General features: G+C 38.5%; 1 protein-coding gene across 1 annotated transcript; it reads right to left on the reverse strand.

The window, feature by feature from the left end:
• Positions 1 to 270: 270 nt before the first annotated feature.
• Positions 271 to 17,417, reverse strand: ELOC (elongin C). Its single transcript, XM_033842664.2, has 4 exons — positions 17,273 to 17,417; positions 7,953 to 8,006; positions 5,872 to 6,015; positions 271 to 1,016 (listed from the first exon to the last, which is right to left on the reverse strand). Exons 2-4 carry the CDS (start codon positions 7,954 to 7,956, stop codon positions 826 to 828), a joined length of 339 nt encoding a protein of 112 aa, XP_033698555.1. The 5' UTR covers positions 7,957 to 8,006; positions 17,273 to 17,417; the 3' UTR covers positions 271 to 825.
• Positions 17,418 to 23,299: the final 5,882 nt, after the last annotated feature.

A 23,299-nucleotide genomic window follows, 5' to 3' on the forward strand; every position in this document is an offset into this window, starting at 1 on the left:
AAGTTCATAGTGAGTCTTTTAAAACATATTTAAATAATGAGAAGTGTAACCACAACAAGGGACTATGTAAGAATGAATACTGCAAAGGAAACTTTATACAATGGATTGGCCAAAATGCACAATGCACATGAAACTGAAGTCATGTAGTTTACTTGTGGACCATGTGGCTAAAGTTCAAAAAGTCTCTGCTCCAAAAGCTGTACCTAGTAATCTTCCAAAATTGATTTTAAATAAAGTTCTTAAATTGTAGCAATAAACAAAAAGACAAGATACACTTAAACAATACTGCAGTTTATCAAAAGACACATAAGAAATTTCAACTCTCATGTCTTTGACAGTTATAAAAATCAATATTTTGGCTAAGTTATAAACATGTTTATAATGCAATTATATGCAATTGCATAACCCTAGTAATGCTAATGACAGCTATAAGATCAGAATAGGTTTTTAAAAAAACACTAAAAACATAAAAATATGTAGCCCCATTATTTACCTGTAGAACGTGTTGAATTTATGCCTAAATTTCAGCATTTACTATATCACCACTGCTCTAATTTTAAAAATCACATCCAAAGGATAAGGCAAAACCACCTACGAATTGGCATATTTGTTTATTTCTCAATTTGTGAAAATGTCCTTAATTTGTTGATGTAGCAAACAAATTTCAACTCTGATTGCTATGCAAAAGAACAAGATAATCTGCTTTGCAATGAACTTTAAAGTTCAATTGCACACAGGCAACATGCTATATAAGAAAAAATTACTAACTGAACTACAGGTATTAAATACTGAAAAAAGTTAACAGTTTATTATAATTTATTTTATTTAACAATCTAGGAAGTTTGCAGCCATCAGCAGTTCCAGTGCAATTTCAGGTGCAATTGGAAATTCAGGAATCTCCGTGGAGCTGTTAGTGTAGCGAACCTTGTAGGTAAAATACATGCATACTTTTGATAGCACATGTGAAGGGATCTCTCTAAAATTGACTTCATTAGTTTCGTTCTCAGCAAATTGACCTGGAAAAGAAAAGGAATTTGTTCGTGATACATGGGCTGACCTGTGTTCCTCCAAAATTCATATGTTTAAGTCCTAACCCCCAATACTTCAATGTGACTATGTTTGGAGATAGGTAATTAAGGCCCTAATCCAATATGACTGGCATCCTTATCAGAATAGGAGATGAGGCTGCAGACACACAGAGGTAAGACAACAGTGGGAAGACACAGGAAGAAGACAGTCATCTACAAGGCAAGGAGAGAGACCTCAGAAGAAACCAACTCTGTCAACACCTTGATCTCTAATTTCCACCCTCCAAAACTGTGAGAAAATAAATTTCTGTTTAAACCATCCAGTCAATGGTACTTTGTTATGGCAGCCCTAGCAAAACTAATATAATGCAAAAAGGATAAACCCAACTAGCATCAAATGAAATATGTAGATTTCTGAGTAGACTCAGTCTAGGGAATTAAGTACTTATAGACCAGCAAGAGCTCTGTGCTATGTTGTCATGTAAATATAAATGATAAGTGAAAACACTATCCTTAAAGAATCTTTTCAAGAGAGTAAATGCATTGTTTTCCCCTTTAGTTTTTAAAAATACGGTCATGTTAATGAGCTCTCATAAGCTACTTCCTCCCTTTGTTTAATAACAGTTCATACACTGTTTTTAGTGATCTCTCAATTTCTTTAGCTCTATGATTTCTTTACTATTGGGATAAAATATTTTCTTGGCAGTCTAGCACTAGCACTGTGCACTGAATATAAAAGGCAGAAAAATGTACTTTCTGAGAATGTAGTATTTTAAAAGTTTTCTAGTAATTGTCTATTGGTTGGGGGTAGGATGGGATGCGGAGAAAGGAAAGAAGGATTCAGCAGATAATTCATAGCAATGAGGTAAATTTTTGTTTGCCAATAACGAAAACTCTCTTTCTTAAATGTATGTATGAAATATTACCAATAGGCACTTATTAAGCCTTTGACACTAGACAAACATTAGTGTTTTCTTTAGGTGAAATTCGTATAACAGGTGGGAATATAAATTGGTATAGCCACTATGGAGAACAGTATGGAGGTTCCTTAAAAAACTAAAAATAGAGTTAGCATATGATCTAGCAGTCCCACTCCTGGGCGTATATCCAGAAAAGACGAAAACTCTAATACGAAAACATACATGCACCCTTATGTTCACAGCAGCACTACTTACAATAGCCAAGACATGGAAGCAACCTAAACGTCCACTGACAGATGAATGGATAAAGAAGATGTGGTACATATATATATATTGGACTACTACTCAGCCAAAAGAAAAGAAAATAATGCCATTTGCAGCAACATGGATGGACTGAGACACTGTCATACTGAGTGACATCAGACACATAAAGACAAATATCAGATGATACCGCTTACAAGTGGAATCTAAAAAAAAAGGGTACAAGTGAACTTATTTACAAAACAAGTAGAGTCACGGATGTAGAAAACAAACTTATGGTTACTGGGTGGGAAAGAGGGGGTGGAATGAATTGGGAGATTGGGACTGACATATATACACTGCTATGTATAAAACAGGTAACTAATGAGAACCTACTGTAGAGCACAGGGAACTCTACTCAATGCTCTGTGGTGACCTAAATGGGAAGGAAACTAAAAAAGAGTGGATATATGTATACGTATGACTGACTCACTTTGCTGTACAGCAAGAAACTAACACAACATTGTAAAGCAACTGTGCTCCAATAAAAATTAATAATAATAGAAAAAAGAAATTCATATAAAAGTCACCAACTTAAGATGTGCAATTCAGTGTACATTCACAATGCCGAGCAACCATCCTCTCCATCTGGTTCCAAAACATCTTCGCCACCCCAAATAAAACCCACACCGCAGCCCCTGGAAAACACCAACCTACTTTCTTTCTCTATGTTTTTGGGGTTTTTTTTTGCCACATTGCGCGGCTTGCATGATCTCAGTTCCCTGACCAGGAACTGAACCCAGGCCACAGTGGTGAAAGCACCGAATCCTTAATCACTAGACCACCGGGGAACTCCCCTCTACTTTCTGTCTCTATGGATTTATCTATTCTGGATATTTCATACAAATGGAAGTATACAACAATGTGTGTCTGGCTTCTTTCACTCAGCATAATGTTTTAAGGTGCATCCACCTTGTAGCATGCATCAGTACTTCATTCCTTTTCATGCAAACATTAGTTTGGTGCCGAAAGTTTGAAGCTTCAAAGATAAAACTCTTGTTTTTAAATTAAAGGAGATCAGACTTTGTAAAAGTCCTTTAATCTCAATTTTTAGTTAAAATTTTGTTGGCATCGGGATTTTTCCCCTAAAGTACATCCTAGTTCTGTCCAGTAGAAAAGTCTAAAAGCACTTCAACCCAGGAGCAATGAGTATTGCTAGCACCCACAGTGGGGTATCTAAGTACCATTTTCCATTAAAAAATCAAACCGAAAAAACCCACCCCCCCAAACCACAGGGCTCTTTAAGGAATGGCTGTTTTTAGGATTGAGGAATAATGTACAAAATGAACCTGAGAAATTTTTTTATTACAGAAAGTAGTATAGCTATTCAAGGCTAATAAAACTGTGTCAAAAGGACACAGGAGCCAACCTTATGTGCTCCTTCTGGCATAAAAACGGAGCCGTTTGAGCATCAGTAAGAATGACTGCACCTAACTGAAAAATATCCAATAAAAAGTATATATGCAAAAAAAACAAACAAAACAAACACTCTTTACTGTTGGAGGATGCTGGAGAACCAATTCTTTACTCTGAAAAATTGCATGTAAAGGGGAAAAAAAAAAAAATCAAGCATTTATCTTTTCTTTCCCGTACAGACTATATTTCAGCATAACCAAATAGTTCTTCTTTATAGGAGAGTTCTAACTAATAAATGCAGAAGAAATTACAGAATTGGAAAATCTCTGTTTTATAATTCCAAATGAAGTAAAGCTCAGCAATAATCACAGTGAATGCTAAAACTAAATATTATATGAAAGTCTGACTGGGGAATTGCTCATGGACAAATCAGCTTGATAACTCTGGAACCCACTAATCAGTCTTGACATTGCTAAAAGATGTGATACAATAGGACTACAAGAGTTCCACCTATAAAGTATTCTTGCTAGAAAGATAAACTGGATTCTGTTCAAGGCTCTAGAGTTCTAATTATGAATTTACAAAATGAAACATGATTAAGTATAACCTGGATGTGGACATTATACAAATAACTTTGTTTCTAGTAAAATTGATAGTCTGAAAAAAAAAGCAGGGGGGAGGTTGCAGGGGGACTATCATAGATTTTGCAAGTGAAATAACCTAATGTCAGGAATTTGCTTGAAATACTCTTTTAAAAGAAGTTAGGATAATAGACAAAACAAAACTGGCAAAATGTTGACAACTATTGAAGCTAGTTGATGGGTACAGGAAGGTGTGTTATGTTATTCTCTCCAAGTCTGTGTATGTTCTAAAATCTCCATAGTAAAAAATATAGAAAAGGGATTGCAAAGGATCAGAAACAGCCAAAACAATTTTGAAAAAGAAAAACAAAGTTGGGGGCCTCACAGTTTCCAATTTCAAAACTTACTACAAAGCTACAGAAATCAAAACAGCGTGATACTGGTATAACCACAGATACATAGATCAATGGAAAATCGAGAGCCCAAAAATAAACCTACATATCTATGGTCAACTGATTATCAACAGGGATGCCAAGACCATTCAGTATGGTCTCTCTGACAAACAGTAATGGGATGTCCACATGCAAAAGAATGAAGCTGATTCACACTATATGCAAAAATTAACTTAAAATCAAGAACCTAAATGTAAGTGCTTAAAACACAACTCTTGTAAGAAAACATAAGGTAAATCTTCATGACATTGAATTTGGCAATGCATTTTTAGACAGGACTCCAAAAATCAGAAACAACAAAAGGGAAAATAAATTGGACTTCATCAAAATAAAAAACTTCTGTGCATCAAAAGATACTATCAAGAAAAAACAGCCTACAGAATGAAGAAAATATTTGCAAATCATTTATCTCATAAGGTATAAAGAATTTATAAAGAACTCTTAATAAAGTTCAGAATTTATAAAGAACTTATAAAGTGTCCAGAATTTATAAAGAACTTTTAAACTCAACAACAAAAAGACAAGTCAATTAAAAAATGGGCAACAAAATTGAATAGATATTCGTCAAAAGAAAATATACAAATGACCAGCAAGCACAAGCAGATATATTTAACTTCATCAGTCATTAGGGAATTGCTAAGCAAAATTACAATGAGATACCACTTCACACCCACTAAGATGGTTACAATCAGAAAAATGGAAAATAACAAATGTCAGGGAGGATGTGGAGAAACTGGAAGCCTCGTACACGGCTGGCAGGAATGTAAAATGGTTCAGCCACTGTGCAGACAGTTCAGCGTTTCCTCCAAGAGTTAAACACAGAACTACCCTATGCTCCAAAAATTCCAACCCTCAAGAAAAATTTTCTTGAGGTAAAATGGGAACAGTAGATATGTGGGAAGCAATAACTTCTATAGGTAAACTTTACATGTAACCAGGAGCAAAAATCACCAGAGTCCTTCTGTGGTGAACTGACCATGGAAACATAGGAAAATGATCCTTCCTACTACAAAAGAATCAATTAGGTTTTATTGAAACTATGGTAAATAACTGAAAACAGGAAATAGCAGAAGCCACTTTTTTCCCAATGCAACATAACCATGCAGTAATTAATGTTAGAACAGTTACTGTCTTTCTTTTAATGTTATGAGTCATTTAATTCAACTTGAAAACACATTCATCAAACATTAAAAAAGTGAGTATATATTAAGAGGAAATAAAGAAATGTACCTACCTGGGCCACTCAACATGGCTTTTATTGTTCCTGATGTTAGCGCATGTTCTCTTTTCACAATAAATTCATGACCATCCGAAGATATCAATTTGACATACATGGCGTCAGGGCCCTCACAGCCACCATAGGTTTTCTCTTCTCCATCTAAAGTATGTAATAAGATAATTTTTGAATCACAAAATTTATTAAAAATAAACAGGTTTACCAAGGTTAGTATATGAATAACTCAGAGCAGAAACATTTCTGGAGAGTAATAGTCACCAAGATTTTAAACTTTTTAACTCCTTATTTTATTATTCTCTAAATATTTTCCAATATCAGAATAAACTTTACATTCAAGGATGTTTACTTTATTTATTTTTATTTTTAATTTTTGGCCACATGGCTTCTGGGATGTTAGTTCCGCAACCAGGGATTGAAAATGGGCCACAGCAGAGAAAGCGCCAATTCCTAACCACTGGACCACCAGGGAACTCCCAAGGATGTTTACTTTAGATGAAAACTTACCAGTATTTTTCATGGAAGTATTAACAATTTGTGAACACAGCAGCACATTTAAATTTGAAGACTAAAAGAAAATATTCAAATAGTAAAACTTTAATTCTATGACCTGAAATACTCATTTTTAAAGTAAGATGCATAGTGTGTTTATGAATAAATGTTCATATGCCATGTGAGCGCAACTTCTGACAAGCCCCGTATTCTAAAATTTAGGGCCTTCTTTACTCAGCATTTTACTCTTGATCCATAAAAAAAGATCAAAAAATTTTACTGCCCAGTTTAAATTATTGCATGAATATTGAAACAATGACTACAGACAAATAATCAATCTTTAAAAATTCAAAGTAGAGGTGAGGTAGCTACCAGCTATCCTCAATGCCACCATGCCGGCTTCAGCCACAGGAATTGGCTCAACGTAACTTTCTGAGGGAGTATGTATTTTTATACAACCCTTTAAGATCTTTTCTCACACGTATAACTTTACAATTTTGTACCGACAGAATTTTAATTTTTATGGTACCAATATCTGAAAGAAAATATCTTAAGGCTTATTCTAAAAACTTAGGAAGACTTAGCGAGGAGAAGTACAGAGGATGAAGCTGAAGTACTGTTCAGTTACAAACATCCATTTACTCATTCATTTGTTATTAATTTAGAAATCCCTAAAACTGAGATTAACAAATATCAAAGTCACTTATGTACTACCACTGCCAAAAATGTTTAACCTGAATCTAATGGAAATACTCAGGAGGAGGAAATACTCAGACAAATCTAAATTTAAATGAGTCATGAAAGACCTCACTCCTCACCCAATCCCAAAAGTAGGGAACTGTTTAAAGAACACAAAAGAGATAAATTAATGCAATAAGTAAATCCTTGATTGGACCCTGGATTTAAAAATAATAAACCCACTGTAAAGAACACTATTGAAAAAGCTGAAATTCTGAATATGGACTGAATTACGAGATGCATGCTTAAGCATTTAGGTGTGGAGTATTACATGTACAATTAATAAATAGAACAGAAAAAAAAAGCTTATGTGTGTTTTTGTGTGTATATGTGGGTATATAAACACATACAAACGTATACACGCAGGAAAAGCAAATATGACAAAACGTTAACTAGTGAAGGCTATAGTGTATTATTCTTGCAATTTTTCATAATAAAAAGCTGGGGGACTCATAAAGATGCATGTAACTTCTAATTATAGACTATTCAAGAGTACAGATTTTTAGCAGTTTTTGCCAGCCTCTGAGAACAAAAATAAAAATTATCAATTATTTAAATTTATACTTCCAGTATTTTTTTTTTTTTTTTTTGGCAAGAGAAACCACTTTCTATGTATGTTGGGAGAGTTTCTAATTTCCTAAGGTACAATAACTAGCAATCACAAATTAAATTTGGCATAATAATGTTACTGATCTGCTTTTCAGAAATATATAATAAACATAAGCTGCTGATTTAAACAACTAATTTCAGTCTACTCTACTTTCTTACTTGCATTCACTGACTTCAAAGGCCTATCTTTGAGAAGAAAGCTTCAACTAATTGAACTACAAAATGACTTTTATATAACTTACCCATTATGTTCTTATGAAATTCTACTTTGAGTCCACAGGAACTTTAGTAGTTTCCTGAAATATAACAATACTATATTGAGATTAATGCCAGAATAACATGTTTTCCCATTATTTTTTAATACGTCCTTGGTGTTACAAGTGCAAAGACTCTCTCTCTCTGCTATGTAAGTTTCCCAGCCACCACAATATGGAACAGTATCAAGTTTCTGAACATCTGAGAGAAGATGATCACCTCCAGGACAGTAAAGTCTAAATACAGATTTCCCCCCCCGCCTTTTTAAGGTAACTATTCTGACAACAGTTTAAAAACACATATGTTGTTCCTTAGGAGCTGAACTGAACTTGAAGGAGACACCCTTGGCCTTAATCATCTTTGTATACTATAGCTACTAGATACTGGTAAACATTAAAGCAAGTATCTGCTAAATGAATGACAACATGATAAATCCAAGGACGTGAAGTAGCTTTCCTGTGAATAAAAAAGGTAAGGCTTGCCCTCTTCTTATGTAAGTGTGCACATCTATAATGCATTTTACTGTTCCATCCCTTCTGCACAGAGGCTACCAAAGTTCTGAGATGTAACAACGAAGTGTTAAAAAAAATTTAATTTTTGAGAAATCTTAAATTTCACGAAAGAAATGACTACCAAAGGAAAAGAGCTCATGTTTTCAGTAATTTGTATTTTAACAGCATTTCTTCGAAGGAGGATTTTTTTATCCGAATATTATTTTTTATGTCATTATCAGAAAAACAGTGTATCCTAATTATCCTGTTCTCTAAGAAATTCCTGACCAATAAACCTATGTAATCCCTCACCTTAAAAAACATTATTGATGTATAGAGAAGCTGAATGCTCCAGGTGTTGACAGAGTCAGGGGAAAAATTAAATGTTAGTCTAGAACACTCCCCAAGCATGTAGGGAGGTATTTAAAGTACCATGTCTAATGTGAGAGAAAGGCAGCAGGGGCAATGTAACGTTTTTACCAACCATTTGAGGGCCTAATGAGTGTAAACATTGCATTAAATGCCTTGCATACATTGTCTTATTTTAAAACAACACTTCCACAGGGGAATTATCATTCCCATTTTAGAGATGAGAAAACATGAGGAGGCTGCTACCTGCTCAAGGCTTCTACAGCCTAAGTGGCAACATGAGAACTTAAACCTGGGTAGCTTTGCTTTAGAGCCCACGCTCCCTTCCATTATTCCATACCACCATGGTAACAAATTCTGGCTCCTGTTAAAACTTGTTTTCCACTACTGCTGAGAGGTGCTGATATAAATCCTTAGTTATCTAAAATTTAAAAACAGTACTCTGTCATTTTTTGGTCATAGTAGTAAGCAATTAAAAAATTTATCGGTCATTATTGTTTTCTTCTGTTCATACTGCTTTGTACTCCTTCTAAAACACAAAAAAAGGAAAACATGCTAGAAAAGCTAGAAGAAGAAGAATTTCAAGAGCCAACTTTTCTCTGGAAAATCTCCAGAGCAAAACATCCAGGTTGTTTACTTAACCAGCAGTAGCTAAGCAACCATGAAAAGTCACACCTGAGAAGCCCTTTGGGTAGCAACAGTTTTTCTACAGACTTCTTAACATAGTAAATCAATTCCATCATTTACACAAGGGTCAAGGTTGCGGGAGGAGGGAGCTCCCCATCACTAACAAAGAAAGAGTAAATCAACACTAACAATTAGGAGTAAACACTGATTCCTACGTGGAAGTTAAAAATATTTGAAATATGATTAAATTTGGACTTAACCCACAAATAACCTATACAAATCTAAGTTTGGGGCTACAAAATCTCAGTGTGAACACCTGAACATCTACTCCATAACCGAATTAGGTATATATGAATTAGGTAGGTAAGAGGAAGTGGTTGAACAGTGGGTTGAGAATAGTTCCAGGCAGAAGACATGAACAAAGGCTTGATGTCATTGTGCTTTTAGAGTGTTATATATAAACATTACTTTTTTATAGTTTTCTATTTTTTAGATTTTTATTATCTAACAAATACTTAGAAATTCTAGGTGAGCCTAGGGCCTACACTGAAATCAGTTTTTATCCTAGTATCTTTGAACACCGAAAAGATCTTTAAACAGCCCATCCCTTTTCTGATTTGAAATGTTACCCTTATCATATACTATATTACTACATGGATTTCTAGACTGTATTCTGTTCCATCAATCTGTTTATACCTGACCAATATCCCCACTGTTTTAATTACAATAGTGTGATAAACATGTTTTTGCTAAGGAGTTGGGCAAGTCCACATTTTGTTATTACACATTTCTCATTAGGTCTACTTTTAGGTACTTTACAGTTCCCATTATGAATGGGATCTGTTTTTTCGATTATACTTTCTGAAAGGTTATTGCTGGTGTTTTAAAGAAAACCTTTTAAATTCGGTAAGTTGAGCTTGTATTCCATGATCTTCACAAACTCTTATTAGTTCTAATAGTTTTCAGCTGACTTGCTTGGATTAGCTAAGTAGATGAGAGCAACAGCTGCAAATCTATTCTTTGTATCTTTTTGCTTTTTTTTTTTTTTTTTTTTTTTTTTGCTGTACGTGGGCCTCTCACTGTTGTGGCCTCTCCCGTTGCAGAGCACAGCCTCCGGACAGGCAGGCTCAGCGGCCATGGCTCACGGGCCCAGCCGCTCTGTGGCATGTGGGATCTTCCCGGACCAGGGCACGAACCCGTGTCCCCTGCATCGGCAGGCGGACTCTCAATCACTGCGCCACCAGGGAAGCCCTCTTTTTGCTTTTTTACATTGGTCATTTACCTGGAAAAAATAAGGTTAGATGTCTAACCGACATCACTCACAAAAACACACTACAGTTTAAAGAACCAAATGTAAAAAAACCCCACTGAACTCTAGAAAAATAGCAGAAGAAAAAATACAAATAGCTCATAGACCTGTATAAAAATGTTTGACCCCAATGGTAATAAGAAAACTAAAACATTAAAACTTGCTAAGAACCAAGTTTTGGAGGGAAGGGGAAATGGGTGATACTAAACAAAAATAGTATATTTATACTTTTGAAATATTATGGGGCAGTGAAAAGGAAAAGTTAAACCTATGTATATAATAACATGGAAATACCAAGATAAACTGTTAATTTTTTAAAAAGCAGATTAGAATGTTAGGTACAGGTTGATGTCATTTAAGTAAAATAAGGGATTTCTCACCTATTAACCTCATGTTTTCTGCTGGAAAAAATAAAAAAATAAAAATAACCCTGAATAGCCAAAACAATTTTGAGAAAGAAGAACAGAGCTGAAGGTACCATGCTCCCTGATTTCAAATCACTACTACAAGCTACAGTAATCAAGACAGTACGTAAAAAACAGTTGCATAGATCAATAGAACAGAACAGAGAGCCCAGAAATAAGCCCACACTTATATGATCAATTAATCTATGACAAAAGAGCCAAGAATATTCAGTGGGAAAAAAGACAGCCTCTTCAATAAATGGTGTTGGGAAAACTGGACAGCTACTGCAAAAGAATCAAACTGAACTACTGTCTCATACTATATATAAAAATAAACTCAAATAATTAAATGTAAGACCTGAAATCATAAAACTCCTAGAAGAAAACATAGTGCATTCTCTGACATTGGTCTTAGCAGTATTTTTTGGGATATGCCTCCTCAGGCAAGGGAAACAAAAGCAAAGATGAACAAATGGGACTACATCAAACTAAGTAAAAAACTTCTGCACAGCAAACAAAACCATCAACATAATTAAAATGCCACCTACTGAATGGGAGAAGATGTTTGCAAACAATCTGTCTGATAAGGGGTTAATACCCAAAATATATAAAGAACTCATGCAACTCAACATCAAAAAAACCCCAAACACCCCAATTAAAAAATGAGCAGATGGGCTTCCCTGGTGGCGCAGTGGTTGAGAGTCCGCCTGCCGATGCAGGGGACACGGGTTCGTGCCCCGGTCCGGGAAGATCCCACATGCCGCGGAGCGGCTGGGCCCGTGAGCCATGGCCGCTGAGCCTGCGCATCCGGTGCCTGTGCTCCGCAATGGGAGAGGCCACAGCAGTGAGAGGCCCGCGTACCGCAAAAAAAAAAAAAAAGTGCAGAGGACCTAAATAGACATTTTCCCAAAGAAGACACACAACACACAGACAGCCAACAAATACACGAAAAGATACTCAACATCATTAATCACCAGGGAAATGCAAATTGAAACCACAACGAGATGCCACCTCAGACCTGTCAGAATGGCTATCATCATTTTTGGCAAGGATGTGGAGAAAAGGGAACCCTCACGCAGTGCTGGTGGGACTGTAAATTGGTACAGCCACTATGGAAAACAGCATGGAAGCACTACCATGGATCCAGCATTCCACTTCTGTGTATTTTTTCTAAAGACAACAAGAACACTAATTCAAAAAGATACACACACCCCTACCTTCACTGTAGCATTATTTACAATAGTCAAGATATGGAAGCAACCTAAGTGCCCATCGATAGATGAATGGATAAAGATATGATACATACACACATACATGCTACAAGATTACTCATATAATGGAATATTACTCAGCCATAAAAAAGAATGAAATCTTGCCATGTGTGACAACATGGGTATTATACTAAGTGAAACAAGTCAGACAGTGAAAGACAAAAACTGCATGATTTCACTTATATGTGGAATCTAAAAACCAAAATGAATGAACAGACACAACAAAACAGAACCACAGACTCACAGATACAGGAGAACAAACCAGTGACTGCCACGGGGGAGGGGGTGGGGGAATGAGTGAAGTAGGCAAGGGAGATTAAGAGGTACAAACTGCCAGTTAGGAGTCCTGAGTCATGGGGATGAAATCTACAGCGTGGGGAATATAGTCAATAATATTGTAATATCTCTGTATAGTGACAGATGGCACCAGACTTATTGTGGTGATCATTTTGTAATGTATAGAAATATAGAATCACTATGCTGTGCACCTGGAACTAATGTAGTGCTGTGCGTCAATTATACTTCAATTTTCAAAAAAAAATCATAAAAATACGTGTTTGAAAGTACAAATAACTAGGAAACTATGATTTAAAACTGATTTTTAAAAAGAAACAAGTATGTGGAACTAAGCCACTCATGAAGGAAACAATCGTCAGTCAGCCTGATGACTTATTCTTAACAATATGTAAGAATATGATTAATTTGGAAAACAAAGTAAATTACATTAACCAAAAATTATCTAATGTTTAGGCCTATTTGAAGAGGCAAGAAGAGCGGCTTTGGCCATTAATACAAATTGACAGAAGTTACACAATTCCAGTTTGTAACAAGACATCAGAATATCTTGCCTAGAATGTGCTTATAGTGTCGCTGAATTTATTTATCTCAGGATGAGATAAAATTCTCATTCTGGCTTATTCAACTTATAACAATGCTCCTATAGTACTTAACTCTTGTGCAGGCAGTTTTAATACTTTTGGCAAAGTAACTCAGTGTCGTTAGAAGTCCATATTTGAATTTCTACTCTGCACACTTCTATCTTGAGACCCAGATAGGTTAAATGATAAGACTTCTGTTTCTCCATCTCCCAAATGAGGAAATTGGACTCAACTGTGCCTAAAGTCCCTTCCAGCTCTACCATTTCATGACTGAACCCATGTGAAATTCACCCTCCCTCTACAACAAACTGCCCATAACTCCCAATTTCCCACTTTATTAAGCAAGAGTCACTCCCACACAGCACACAACTCAAGAGCTCTAGAGTGCTGTGTGTTCCCACTGAGGCTGTCTTGTCTGCCTTACCCTGTAACCTACCTAATCTCCCTCTTAGACAATGATCTCTGAACTCCTTTGTTTTGGTCTAAAAAGTATGAACAAGTACTTCACTATATAGTGTGTACCTAATTATAGATTCTACACACAATAAAACAATTAAAAAGAACCTTTAAATGATGGGCTGAAAGTAAACAAATATAAACCCAACCCTGACCTTGCTTCATCCCACTGTGAAGAGTTCATGAAGACCGGCACCATGCGTGCCTCGCAGCCCTTACACCCTTAACTCCCTGCCCTCTCCTCTGACGTAGCTACCCACCCAAATCCCAACCCTGGCCAAACCCGATTCTCCACCGAGCTCAGGCCTCAACCAAAGACTGAACTGGCTGAAGAAAAGTCACAACCATTGTGACTGGTCTCAATTTTAAATTTATGGCCACACACTTTAAACAGATACTTGGTGTCGGACTGATCCTCCTACCTAGTCAACTGGCTTTCCTACTCTGAGAAAATTCACGGCATCCCCTAAACCTCCAACATACCTCTCCTCCCTACCCTGACAACTTCACTTATTTCACCAGCAAAACAGAAACAAGTCACTTCAACTGCCTTATCTTTCCACCTTCATCCTACCTGCATCTATATACCATATACTTCCTGTTTCAAAAGTTGAGTAAAAATCATCCTTCCTATGCAAGGCCAACCTTTCCAGCTAAGCACAGTGATCCAAGGACTTTGTCCTGCCACAATTCAACATATCAAAATGCTGTAACATCATCACTACCATACACTTCTCTGTAACCCATACTGATCAGACTTTTTAGACCTCTAGTCCATGCAAAGTGCTCTTGTCAAATTTCAACTACTTGGTCACTGGGTCAATTTCTTAAATTATTTTATTTATTCATTTAAAAATATTTATTTATTTATTTGGCTGCATGGGGGTGTTAGTTGCGGCATGCATGTGGGATCTAGCTCTGGACCAGGGATCGAACCCGGGCCCCCTGCATTGGAAGCGCGGAGTCTTGACCACTGGACTGCCAGGGAAGTCCCCTTTGGGTCAATTTTTCATCATCATCTTACTCTTAGGGTTTTACAGTTGACTCCGCCCTCTTTTCTGAAACATTTTCCTCCCTTAGCATTACGGATGCCACACCCTCCTGGCCTTTCTGCTTCTGTCACTATTTGCTCTTCCTCTGACCCGAGTGCTCCCAGACATCTGCCCTCTTCTCCATTAATACTCTTTACTTGATGTCCTCTGGTCCATAGTTTTAAATATCGCATGTAAAATATGACTCCAAGATTACCTCCCTAGCCTGACTTCTCCCCTGAGCAACAGCAGTGGATATCCTACTTGCCTACTGCACATATTCTGAGCAGTATAAAGTCATCCACCTGAGTACACTCTATACAGAACTCCTGCTTTATTCCTCAGAAACCAGTTCACCTGCCCCAGTCTTCCTCATTCCAGTAAATGGTGCTACTGTTCACCCAGATGCTCGGGCAAAACAGGTGACTCCTCCAAATTGTTTTTCGTCCTGGGGCGAAGGTAAGAACCATTTGGCTCCACCTTCAAATTACATTCCAAATCAGACCACTTCTCACTAACTTCCAACTCTACATCTCTAGTTCAAGCTACCACATGGCAACTGAACTACCAGCCTCCTTAGGAGCTGGTTCTTCCACTTTCCTCCAACTCTCAGTTTGCTACTCAGCAATCAGTCATCAAAAGCATAAGCCAGGTATCACTCCCCTGCACAAAATCCTCTAATGGCTTCTCATTACAGACAGAACAAGGACTGTAAAGTTCCATCTTAGTTACTCCTTGCTAACCACTCTGATCTCATCTCCCATCACTCTTCCTTCATTAACGTCCAGCCATACTGGCCTTCTAAGTATTTTAATAGGTCAAGTTCATTCCTCCCTTAAGGTCTATGCATTTACAGTTACTGCTCTCTGAAAAACTCTTCTTTCAGATCTTTATTATTTTAGTCTCCAGGCAAAGCATTAACGCCTCAGAGAGGTAGGTCTTCCTTGATCACTTCCTTTCAAAAGCAGACACCACACCCTAGTCCTCTAACTTAATCTAACTCTAATCTAGATACAGTCTCTTCACATTTATCACCATCTGAAACTGTATTTGCTTACATAATGTATAGCCTCTTTCCTCAAGCTCAGTGAGGACAGGCCTCATTTAGTACCTAGCATACAGAAGATGCTCAATAAAGAGTTGAGTGAATGGCACTACTGTTTTCTTAATTACCAAGGCTTGAAATTTTGAGCATCACTGGGTTAGCTTTTTCTGATCGTATTTAATAACGGAACAGTAAACATTTAGGACAGGTTAGCTGAAATGCATTAACACATACCAGTGTAAATACAAAGATTTTCCAGATTATTTTCTAGTACTGAAAAAAATCTACCCAAAAAACCCAAACAAGCAATTTATAAGATATAAATATTACTTTGGAACTTGATATATAGAACTGACTATAACTTCTGACTACAAACTACTGACTATATTACAGAATTACCATAATGTAATGAAACTAGTATCTTCCATTTGAAATAAATTTATATCCATATATATTTTTTGGAATGGTAGGTAGTTATTAGGTAAATCTCACACTTAAGAAAAAAAAGGACAGTCATTTAAAAATTAAGTATGAAGCCAAAATCATCACTGGCAATAAGCACTTAATACCCACGATGACAGGGACCATAGTTGTCTCCTTGCCACTGTATCTCCAAAATGAATGAATCCACGTGTGAACAGTGGTATTTCAACATCATGAATTATACCACAATTATAATGTAAACGAGATCCGAGACGTATCATTTTAGTCCACTAAGCAATAAAGGAAACTAGTTGGGGATCCGAAAGCAAATCTGGCAGTTTGAAAATGAGGTTTTAAAACTCTGAAGGATTGCGGTTGTTTTCCACACTGAAGGCGATGCTGAGTAGAAATGCTCGCACTAATAATTCGAACTCCATAGCTGTATTAAAGAGGTTCCATAAGAGAAACTTAATGGCCACTGTATTTGACACTAGATACCTCCTTTCAGATGAGACTGGGAGGCAGATGCACGGCAGCCCCAAAACACCAAGTCGGGCAGAGATCACCCAACAAGTTGGTAAACTTCTCGGGGTCCCGCAACTGGGAAGAACGAAGGCCCTCTTCTATAACTAGGGGCTGACCCCAAGGAAAGAACGAATCTGAGTGCACCCGGGGAAAGCAAAAAGGGAAAGAGACAGGGCTGCCATGCTCCTAACTCCACCCTGCCCGCGTTTAACCCCGAGGAGGCCCAGTCTCACCGGCCGCCGCCCCTCCTTCCACCCTTTTCCAAGCCCACCGAGCGGCGCCAGGAAAGGTCCCGCCGCCCTCCTCTCCCCTCCCCCAAACCAAGAGCCAAAGAGGCCAGGGAAGGTTAAGAGCTTCCGTTCCTTCCCCGCCCAAATGGGAAGGGGTGGGAAGTGGGATGGCGAGCGCGCCCACTAGGAGCCTCCCCCGTCCCCCACGCAGGCCCGGAGCTCCGTTCCCACCCCAGACCGAGACTCACTCGTCAGCCACGCAGCAACCACAGCCACCGCACCGGGTCCACGCGCACCGCCACAGCCCCTACACCAGGGCCGCCCCCCCACCCCCAGCTGCTTGCCGCCGTGGGTTCCGGGGCAGTTGGAGGAATCACTTCCGCTGGGTCACGGACGCTTTCTACGCGCGGGAGATTAGTACCTAGTGAGGCGGGGACTCCCTGAGTCCGTCGCCCGCCAGCGTCTACAGGAAGTGCGCAGCGTCCCCTCCCTTCTCCCACAGGCCAAGCCTAAAAGGACGGTAGTCCCTGGAAAGTCTCAACCAATCCTATTCTGGGTCTTTTGACTCCCAGCATGCAGCGCCAATCCTGATCTGATTTCCGCGGGGACTGCATCCTCAAAGAGGTGCTGGGGGTCGGGGGGCTGGGGGGTGGGGTGGGGGCCGAGGCAGCATTGCGTCCTGGGATTTGTAGTTTATCTGGCGGGTAGTGTCGTGTTTGGTTGAGGCAGCACTGCAACCTGGGACTTGTAGTTTCTCACGCTGAATGTTAAGAACCTTGTAATTTTGGAGGTTGTTCCTGCCGCTCGTTTGGGGGTACGCGTAGAGGTCGGAGACTATCTGCAGAGGAAAGATTGGATAGTGGGAGTGCGGTTGCTATGCGAACAAGATCGTGCTCTTTATGAAGCAGCTTGTCTTTTGTGAAAAGTTGCAGAGCTTGTTGAAGAGCATCCCAACAGCTCGCGAAATCGCTGGCCTCATTTCCTCTCTTCCCGGTACCTTTCAGTGTTTACTGAAAACTAACCACGCCCCCCCACCCCCACTCTGAGGCCTTTCCCCCACCTCCTGCCCCCTCCCAGCCACAGGGTTGCTCAGCTTCTGGATTCTGAAATCACTCACCGAAAGTCCTGCCACCAGTAGTCAGTTCTGACACCATCTTTGTCACTCCACGCCCCCTTTGCCCCTCCTTCCTCTCCTCTCCCGGTCTCTCCGCGGCGCGCTTCCCCCCAACCCCCCTCCACCTATCATTTTTACAAATCTTACCTCCACTTAAGATGGGGTTATGTCCTGATAAGCCCAGTGGAATTTGAAAATGTCGTAAGTCGAAAATGCATTTAATAGACCTAACATAATTTAGCCTAGCTTATCTTAGAATGTGCTCAGAATGCTTACATTAGCCTGCAGTTGGCCAGAAATCGTCCAATGGAAAGCTTATTTTATAATGAAGTGTTGATTATCTTAGGTAATTTATTGATTACTTGTACTGAAAGTGAAAGACACAATGGTTGTATAAGTGTATTGGTTGTTTACCCTCCTGTTTGGGTGGCTGATTAGGAGCTTCAACACCGGGGAGAGAGTTTCATACTGCATATTGGTAGCCCAGGAAAAGATTAAAATTTCAAATTGTGTATGGTTTCTACTGAATGCATATAGTTTTGACACCATCGTATAGTCAAGAAATTGTAAGTCGAACTATCGTAAATCAGAGCCGTCTTTGCTCTCTTTCCCTTGGTGAAATTTAGGCACCCTTCCAGGAAGGGTGAAACAGCTAAATAAAGTTCACCCTCTGTTTACCGGACTGTGGCATGAAAGGAATGTAGGGCCAAGACTCTCACCATTGCAAGTTGCTCAACTCCTACTGTTGTGTAATGATGTCCGCAAAAGGAAAACAGATACAGGCGATCCAAAGTTTGTTGACCTAATTAGTGACTTTTGCCTGCAAGACTTTTTTAGTTCATCTGGCAGATAAAAGGTGTTGCAAAAGCAATACCGGACAGACCGTCCTGGGTAAATTTTTCAAAGCCTTTGCAAAAATTATTAAACAAAGTTTTTTGGTTATAATATCGCAGAGTAGAATTTGGTGGGGAGGAGAGGCAATGGGGTGAGAAGAGAAGGATGTGGGCCCATTTTCAATTATACTTTTCCTCCTCTACTTCAGAAGTGTTGTTTTCTCCAAAACTTTCCCTTTTCCTCATTGCATTATCACATTCTATAAGGGTCACTCTGTTAGTTGCCTAGAGAATGATAGAATTTTCCAGGTGAGGATACTGAGGCCAGCTAAAGCCAGATTTAGGGCTAATCTAGTCTAGGACTGTTTTTTAAAAAACACAAAATTTTACTTAAAAATTTTATTTATTATGTAATCAATATAATATATGCTTATAAAATGCAGAAATAATATAATATATGCTTATAAAAATGCAGAAATTGCAGATAAATTTGGTTTTTTAATACACTTTTACATAGATTATACAGTGTATATATATGGTTATTTATACTATTTATTTTCCAACTTAACAAACCTCAATAACCCACACTTCTGTAACCAAAATCTCAACAAGCATCATTTTTATTGTCAGTATATACTAACATTGTCTAAATGTACCATGACTCACTTATTTCCTTAAATGTTGGACATTGACCATATTTCCATTTTTAAATCACTTCATGTAATACTGTGTTCAGTATCTGCAGAAATCTTTGACCATGTTTCTATTTCTTTAGAATATGAACATTTTAAAAGATCTTGATAATCTGTTGACAAATTCTTTTCCCCGAAGATTCTCGTAATTTATTTTCAAAACTAGTAATGCATAAAGAAGCATTTAGGGTCCTTATCAAAATACTAGCTTTACCACAATTTTTCTTTTCTTTTTTCCATCACACCATTCTGCCCTTTAGCTCATGTTAAAGGAGGGGAAGGGGGCTGGTGGATGGGGAGGAAAGACAGCCAAAAAACAAACAAAAAATACATACAATAATGGTGGTCATACATTCTACAAGTGATAGCCATTTTCAATTTTTCCATCACCCTCCATCTTTAAAGGGACCCTCTCAGATGATATGAATGGGGAATCAAGGCTTATTTTGTAAACAGCCTTAGTATCATTCTAAAATCCCACTCAAATAGTATATATTCAAAAATTGTCTCTAAACTACTAGAATCGGGAAATCTTTCTTTTTTGTTTTTTTAAAGATGTTGGGGGTAGAAGTTTATTAATTTATTTTTGCTGTGTTGGGTCTTCGTTTCTGTGCGAGGGCTTTCTCTAGTTGTGGCAAGCGGGGGCCACTTTTCATCGCGGTGCGGGCCTCTCACTATTGCGTCCTCTCTTGTTGCGGAGCACAGGCTCCAGACGCGCAGGCTCTGTAGTTGTGGCTCACGGAGCTAGTTGCTCCGCGGCATGTGGGATCCTCCCAGACCAGGGCTCGAACCCGTGTCCCCTGCATTAGCAGGCAGATTCTCAACCACTGCGCCACCAGGGAAGCCGAAGAATTGGGAAATCTTTTTAACCATGAATGACACTTTCATATAATTCTATAGCACAGAATTTTCAGAATATCATCTCATTTTAGCTACTTAGAAACCTTGAGTAGACCAAATATTATTATTTCCATTTGCTTACAGTTTCTGTGGGAAGAAACTAAGCTTAACAGAAGATAAAAATTCAGGTTCTCTCAATATATATTTCTAAATTAATTATTTAATTAATTTTTGACTGCGTTGGGTCTTTGTTGCTGTGCAGGCTTTCTCTAGTTACTGAGATCGGGGGCTACTGTTCATTGTGGTGCGTGGGCTTCTCACTGCGGTGGCTTCTCTTGTTGTGGAGCAGGGGCTGTAGACGTGCGGGCTCAGTAGTTGTAGCTCGCGGGCTCTACAGCACAGGCTCAGTAGTTGTGCTGCACGGGCTCAGTTACTCCACGGCATGTGGGATCCTCCCGGACCTGGGCTCGAAACCCGTGTCCCCTGCATTGGCAGGCAGATTCTTAACCACTGTGCCACCAGGGAAGTCCCTCAATGTATTGTTGAAGTAATCATACAAAGAGGCCATTAGACTGAGATGGCGCTGATGCCTTGGTAGTTTAGTGAGCAACCCAAAAGCTAAGCCAGATTCAATCCTTATAAATACCTCAAGGTATTTACAACCAATCACAAACAGCCAACTAGATTTTCTCAAATAATGCAACAGCATAAGCTATAAGCAGGGACTTCCCTGGCGGTCTAGTGGTTAATACTCCACGCTTCCACTGCAGGGGGCATGGGTTAGATCCCTGGTTGCGGAACTAAGATCCTACATGCCTCACAGTGTGGCATAAGCTATAACCAATCAAATAATTTCCTTGCTTTGCATGTGCATCTTCTCCATAAAAACCTTGCCCCTAGCTCCTGTCAGTGGAATGCTCCTGACCATTTCCAGATTTGGTGCTGTCCGATTTGAATAAATTTTTGCTCAAATGAACTCAAAAATTTTAGCATGCCTCAGTTTATCTTTTTAAAGCTATTAAAGAAAAACACTGTATGAACAGAAAAATTTACATACATATCAGTACAATAATGGCTAATTGATATTGTTTGTAATATGAATTACACTAAAACAAGAGTTTTTGAAAGGTAAGTGGAAGATAACTTTAAAAAAGGGAAGTTACAAAGCAAAGACATGGAAACAATCTAAATGTCCATCGACAGATGAATGGATAAAGATGTGGTATATATATATATGTGTGTGTGTGTATATATATGTGTATATATATGTATATATACAGTGAAATATTACTCAGCCATAAAAAAGAATGAAATAATGTCATTTGCAGCAACATGGATGCAACTAGAGATTATCATACTAAGCAAATGAGTCAGAAAAAGACATATGATATCACTTATATGTGCAATCTAAAATATGGCACAAATGAACCTATCTACAAAACAGAAACAGACTCACAGAGAACAGGTGTGGTTGCCAAGGGGCAGAGGGAGGGGGAGGGATGGACTGGGAGTTTGGGGTTAGTAGATGCAAGCTATTACATTTAGAATGGATAAACAACAATGTCCTACTGTATAGCACAGGGAACTGTATCCAATCTCCTGGGATAAACGATAATGGAAAAGAATATGACAAAAGAACGTGTATATGTGTGTAACTGAGTCACTTTGCTATAATATATAATGTGCAGAAATTAGCACAACATTGTAAATCAACTATACTTCAATGAACAAACAAAAGAAAGAAAGTGAAGTTATCCATGAAGAAATAGTATAATTTTATCCTTCTGGATACCCAGAAAAAAGTAGACAGGATTTGGAGTTGCGAAGGTGATACTATTTTTGACTATTAGTTTGTTCCTCCCCTATGCCAATAACATATATATTTTATTTTATTTTATAAATTTATTTTATTTTTGGCTGCACTGGGTCTTCATTGCTTTGCGTGGGCTTTCTCTAGTTGCTGTGAGCAACTACTCTTGGTTGCGGTGTGCGGGGTTCTCACTGTGGTGGCTCCTCTTATTGCAGAGCATGGGCTCTAGGCACATGGGCTTCAGTAGTTGTGGCACGCGGGCTCAGTAGTTGTGGCTCGCGGCTCTGGAGCACAGGCTCAGTAGTTGTGGCGCACGGGCTTAGTTGCTTGGCGGCATGTAGGATCTTCCTGGACCAGGCCTCCAACTCGTGTCCCCTGCATTGGTAGGCAGACTCTCAACCACTGTGCCACCAGGGAAGCCTGCCAGTACCATATTGAGTGAAAAACATGGTTCTGAAATAGCAAACAAAAGCGTCCTTTACTAGTTGGATGCTCATCCCTCAATACTCGGCTGAACCTGAAGCCTCTGGACATTCAGGGGCCAAATTAATCATTCTGTCTCTCGGGCCTCTGCAGCATTTTGTAAATTGGTATATGTCAATTATATTTCAGCATTATATTTTAGTTTATTTTCAGGTGTTTCCCTCACTATGTAAGCATTGTGGATTTCCAATTTTCTTCAGTATCTTTGTATCCTCTGCTTCCAACTTAGTCCTGGTAGTTGGCGAGGCGCTCAAGATCTCTAACAAATAATGAACGATTGTGTAAACGGATGAGAGTGATTTCCGAAGACAAATTTGACAAGTATCAACATTATATGAACGAGTTCCACTCATTTTCTACCAAACTATTGGTTGGATTAAATTACTATTCATTTTTGTCCAAACGTGCACTGTATTATTCCTCTGTGCCAACAGGTTAGAAACATTTTCCGCAGAGAAAATGGTGTTTTGGGCACAGAAAATGATGCCCACGAGAATGAAAGA

This window comes from Tursiops truncatus, chromosome 17 (genome assembly GCF_011762595.2).
Source record: "Tursiops truncatus isolate mTurTru1 chromosome 17, mTurTru1.mat.Y, whole genome shotgun sequence".
Taxonomy (NCBI): Eukaryota; Metazoa; Chordata; class Mammalia; order Artiodactyla; family Delphinidae; genus Tursiops; species Tursiops truncatus.

Coding starts and splice junctions, on each gene's coding strand:
- ELOC (XM_033842664.2), bottom strand. Junction 1,017..5,871: donor AGCCATGTTGAGTGGCCCAG/GTAGGTACATTT, acceptor TTTCTTTTCCAG/GTCAATTTGCTGAGAACGAA.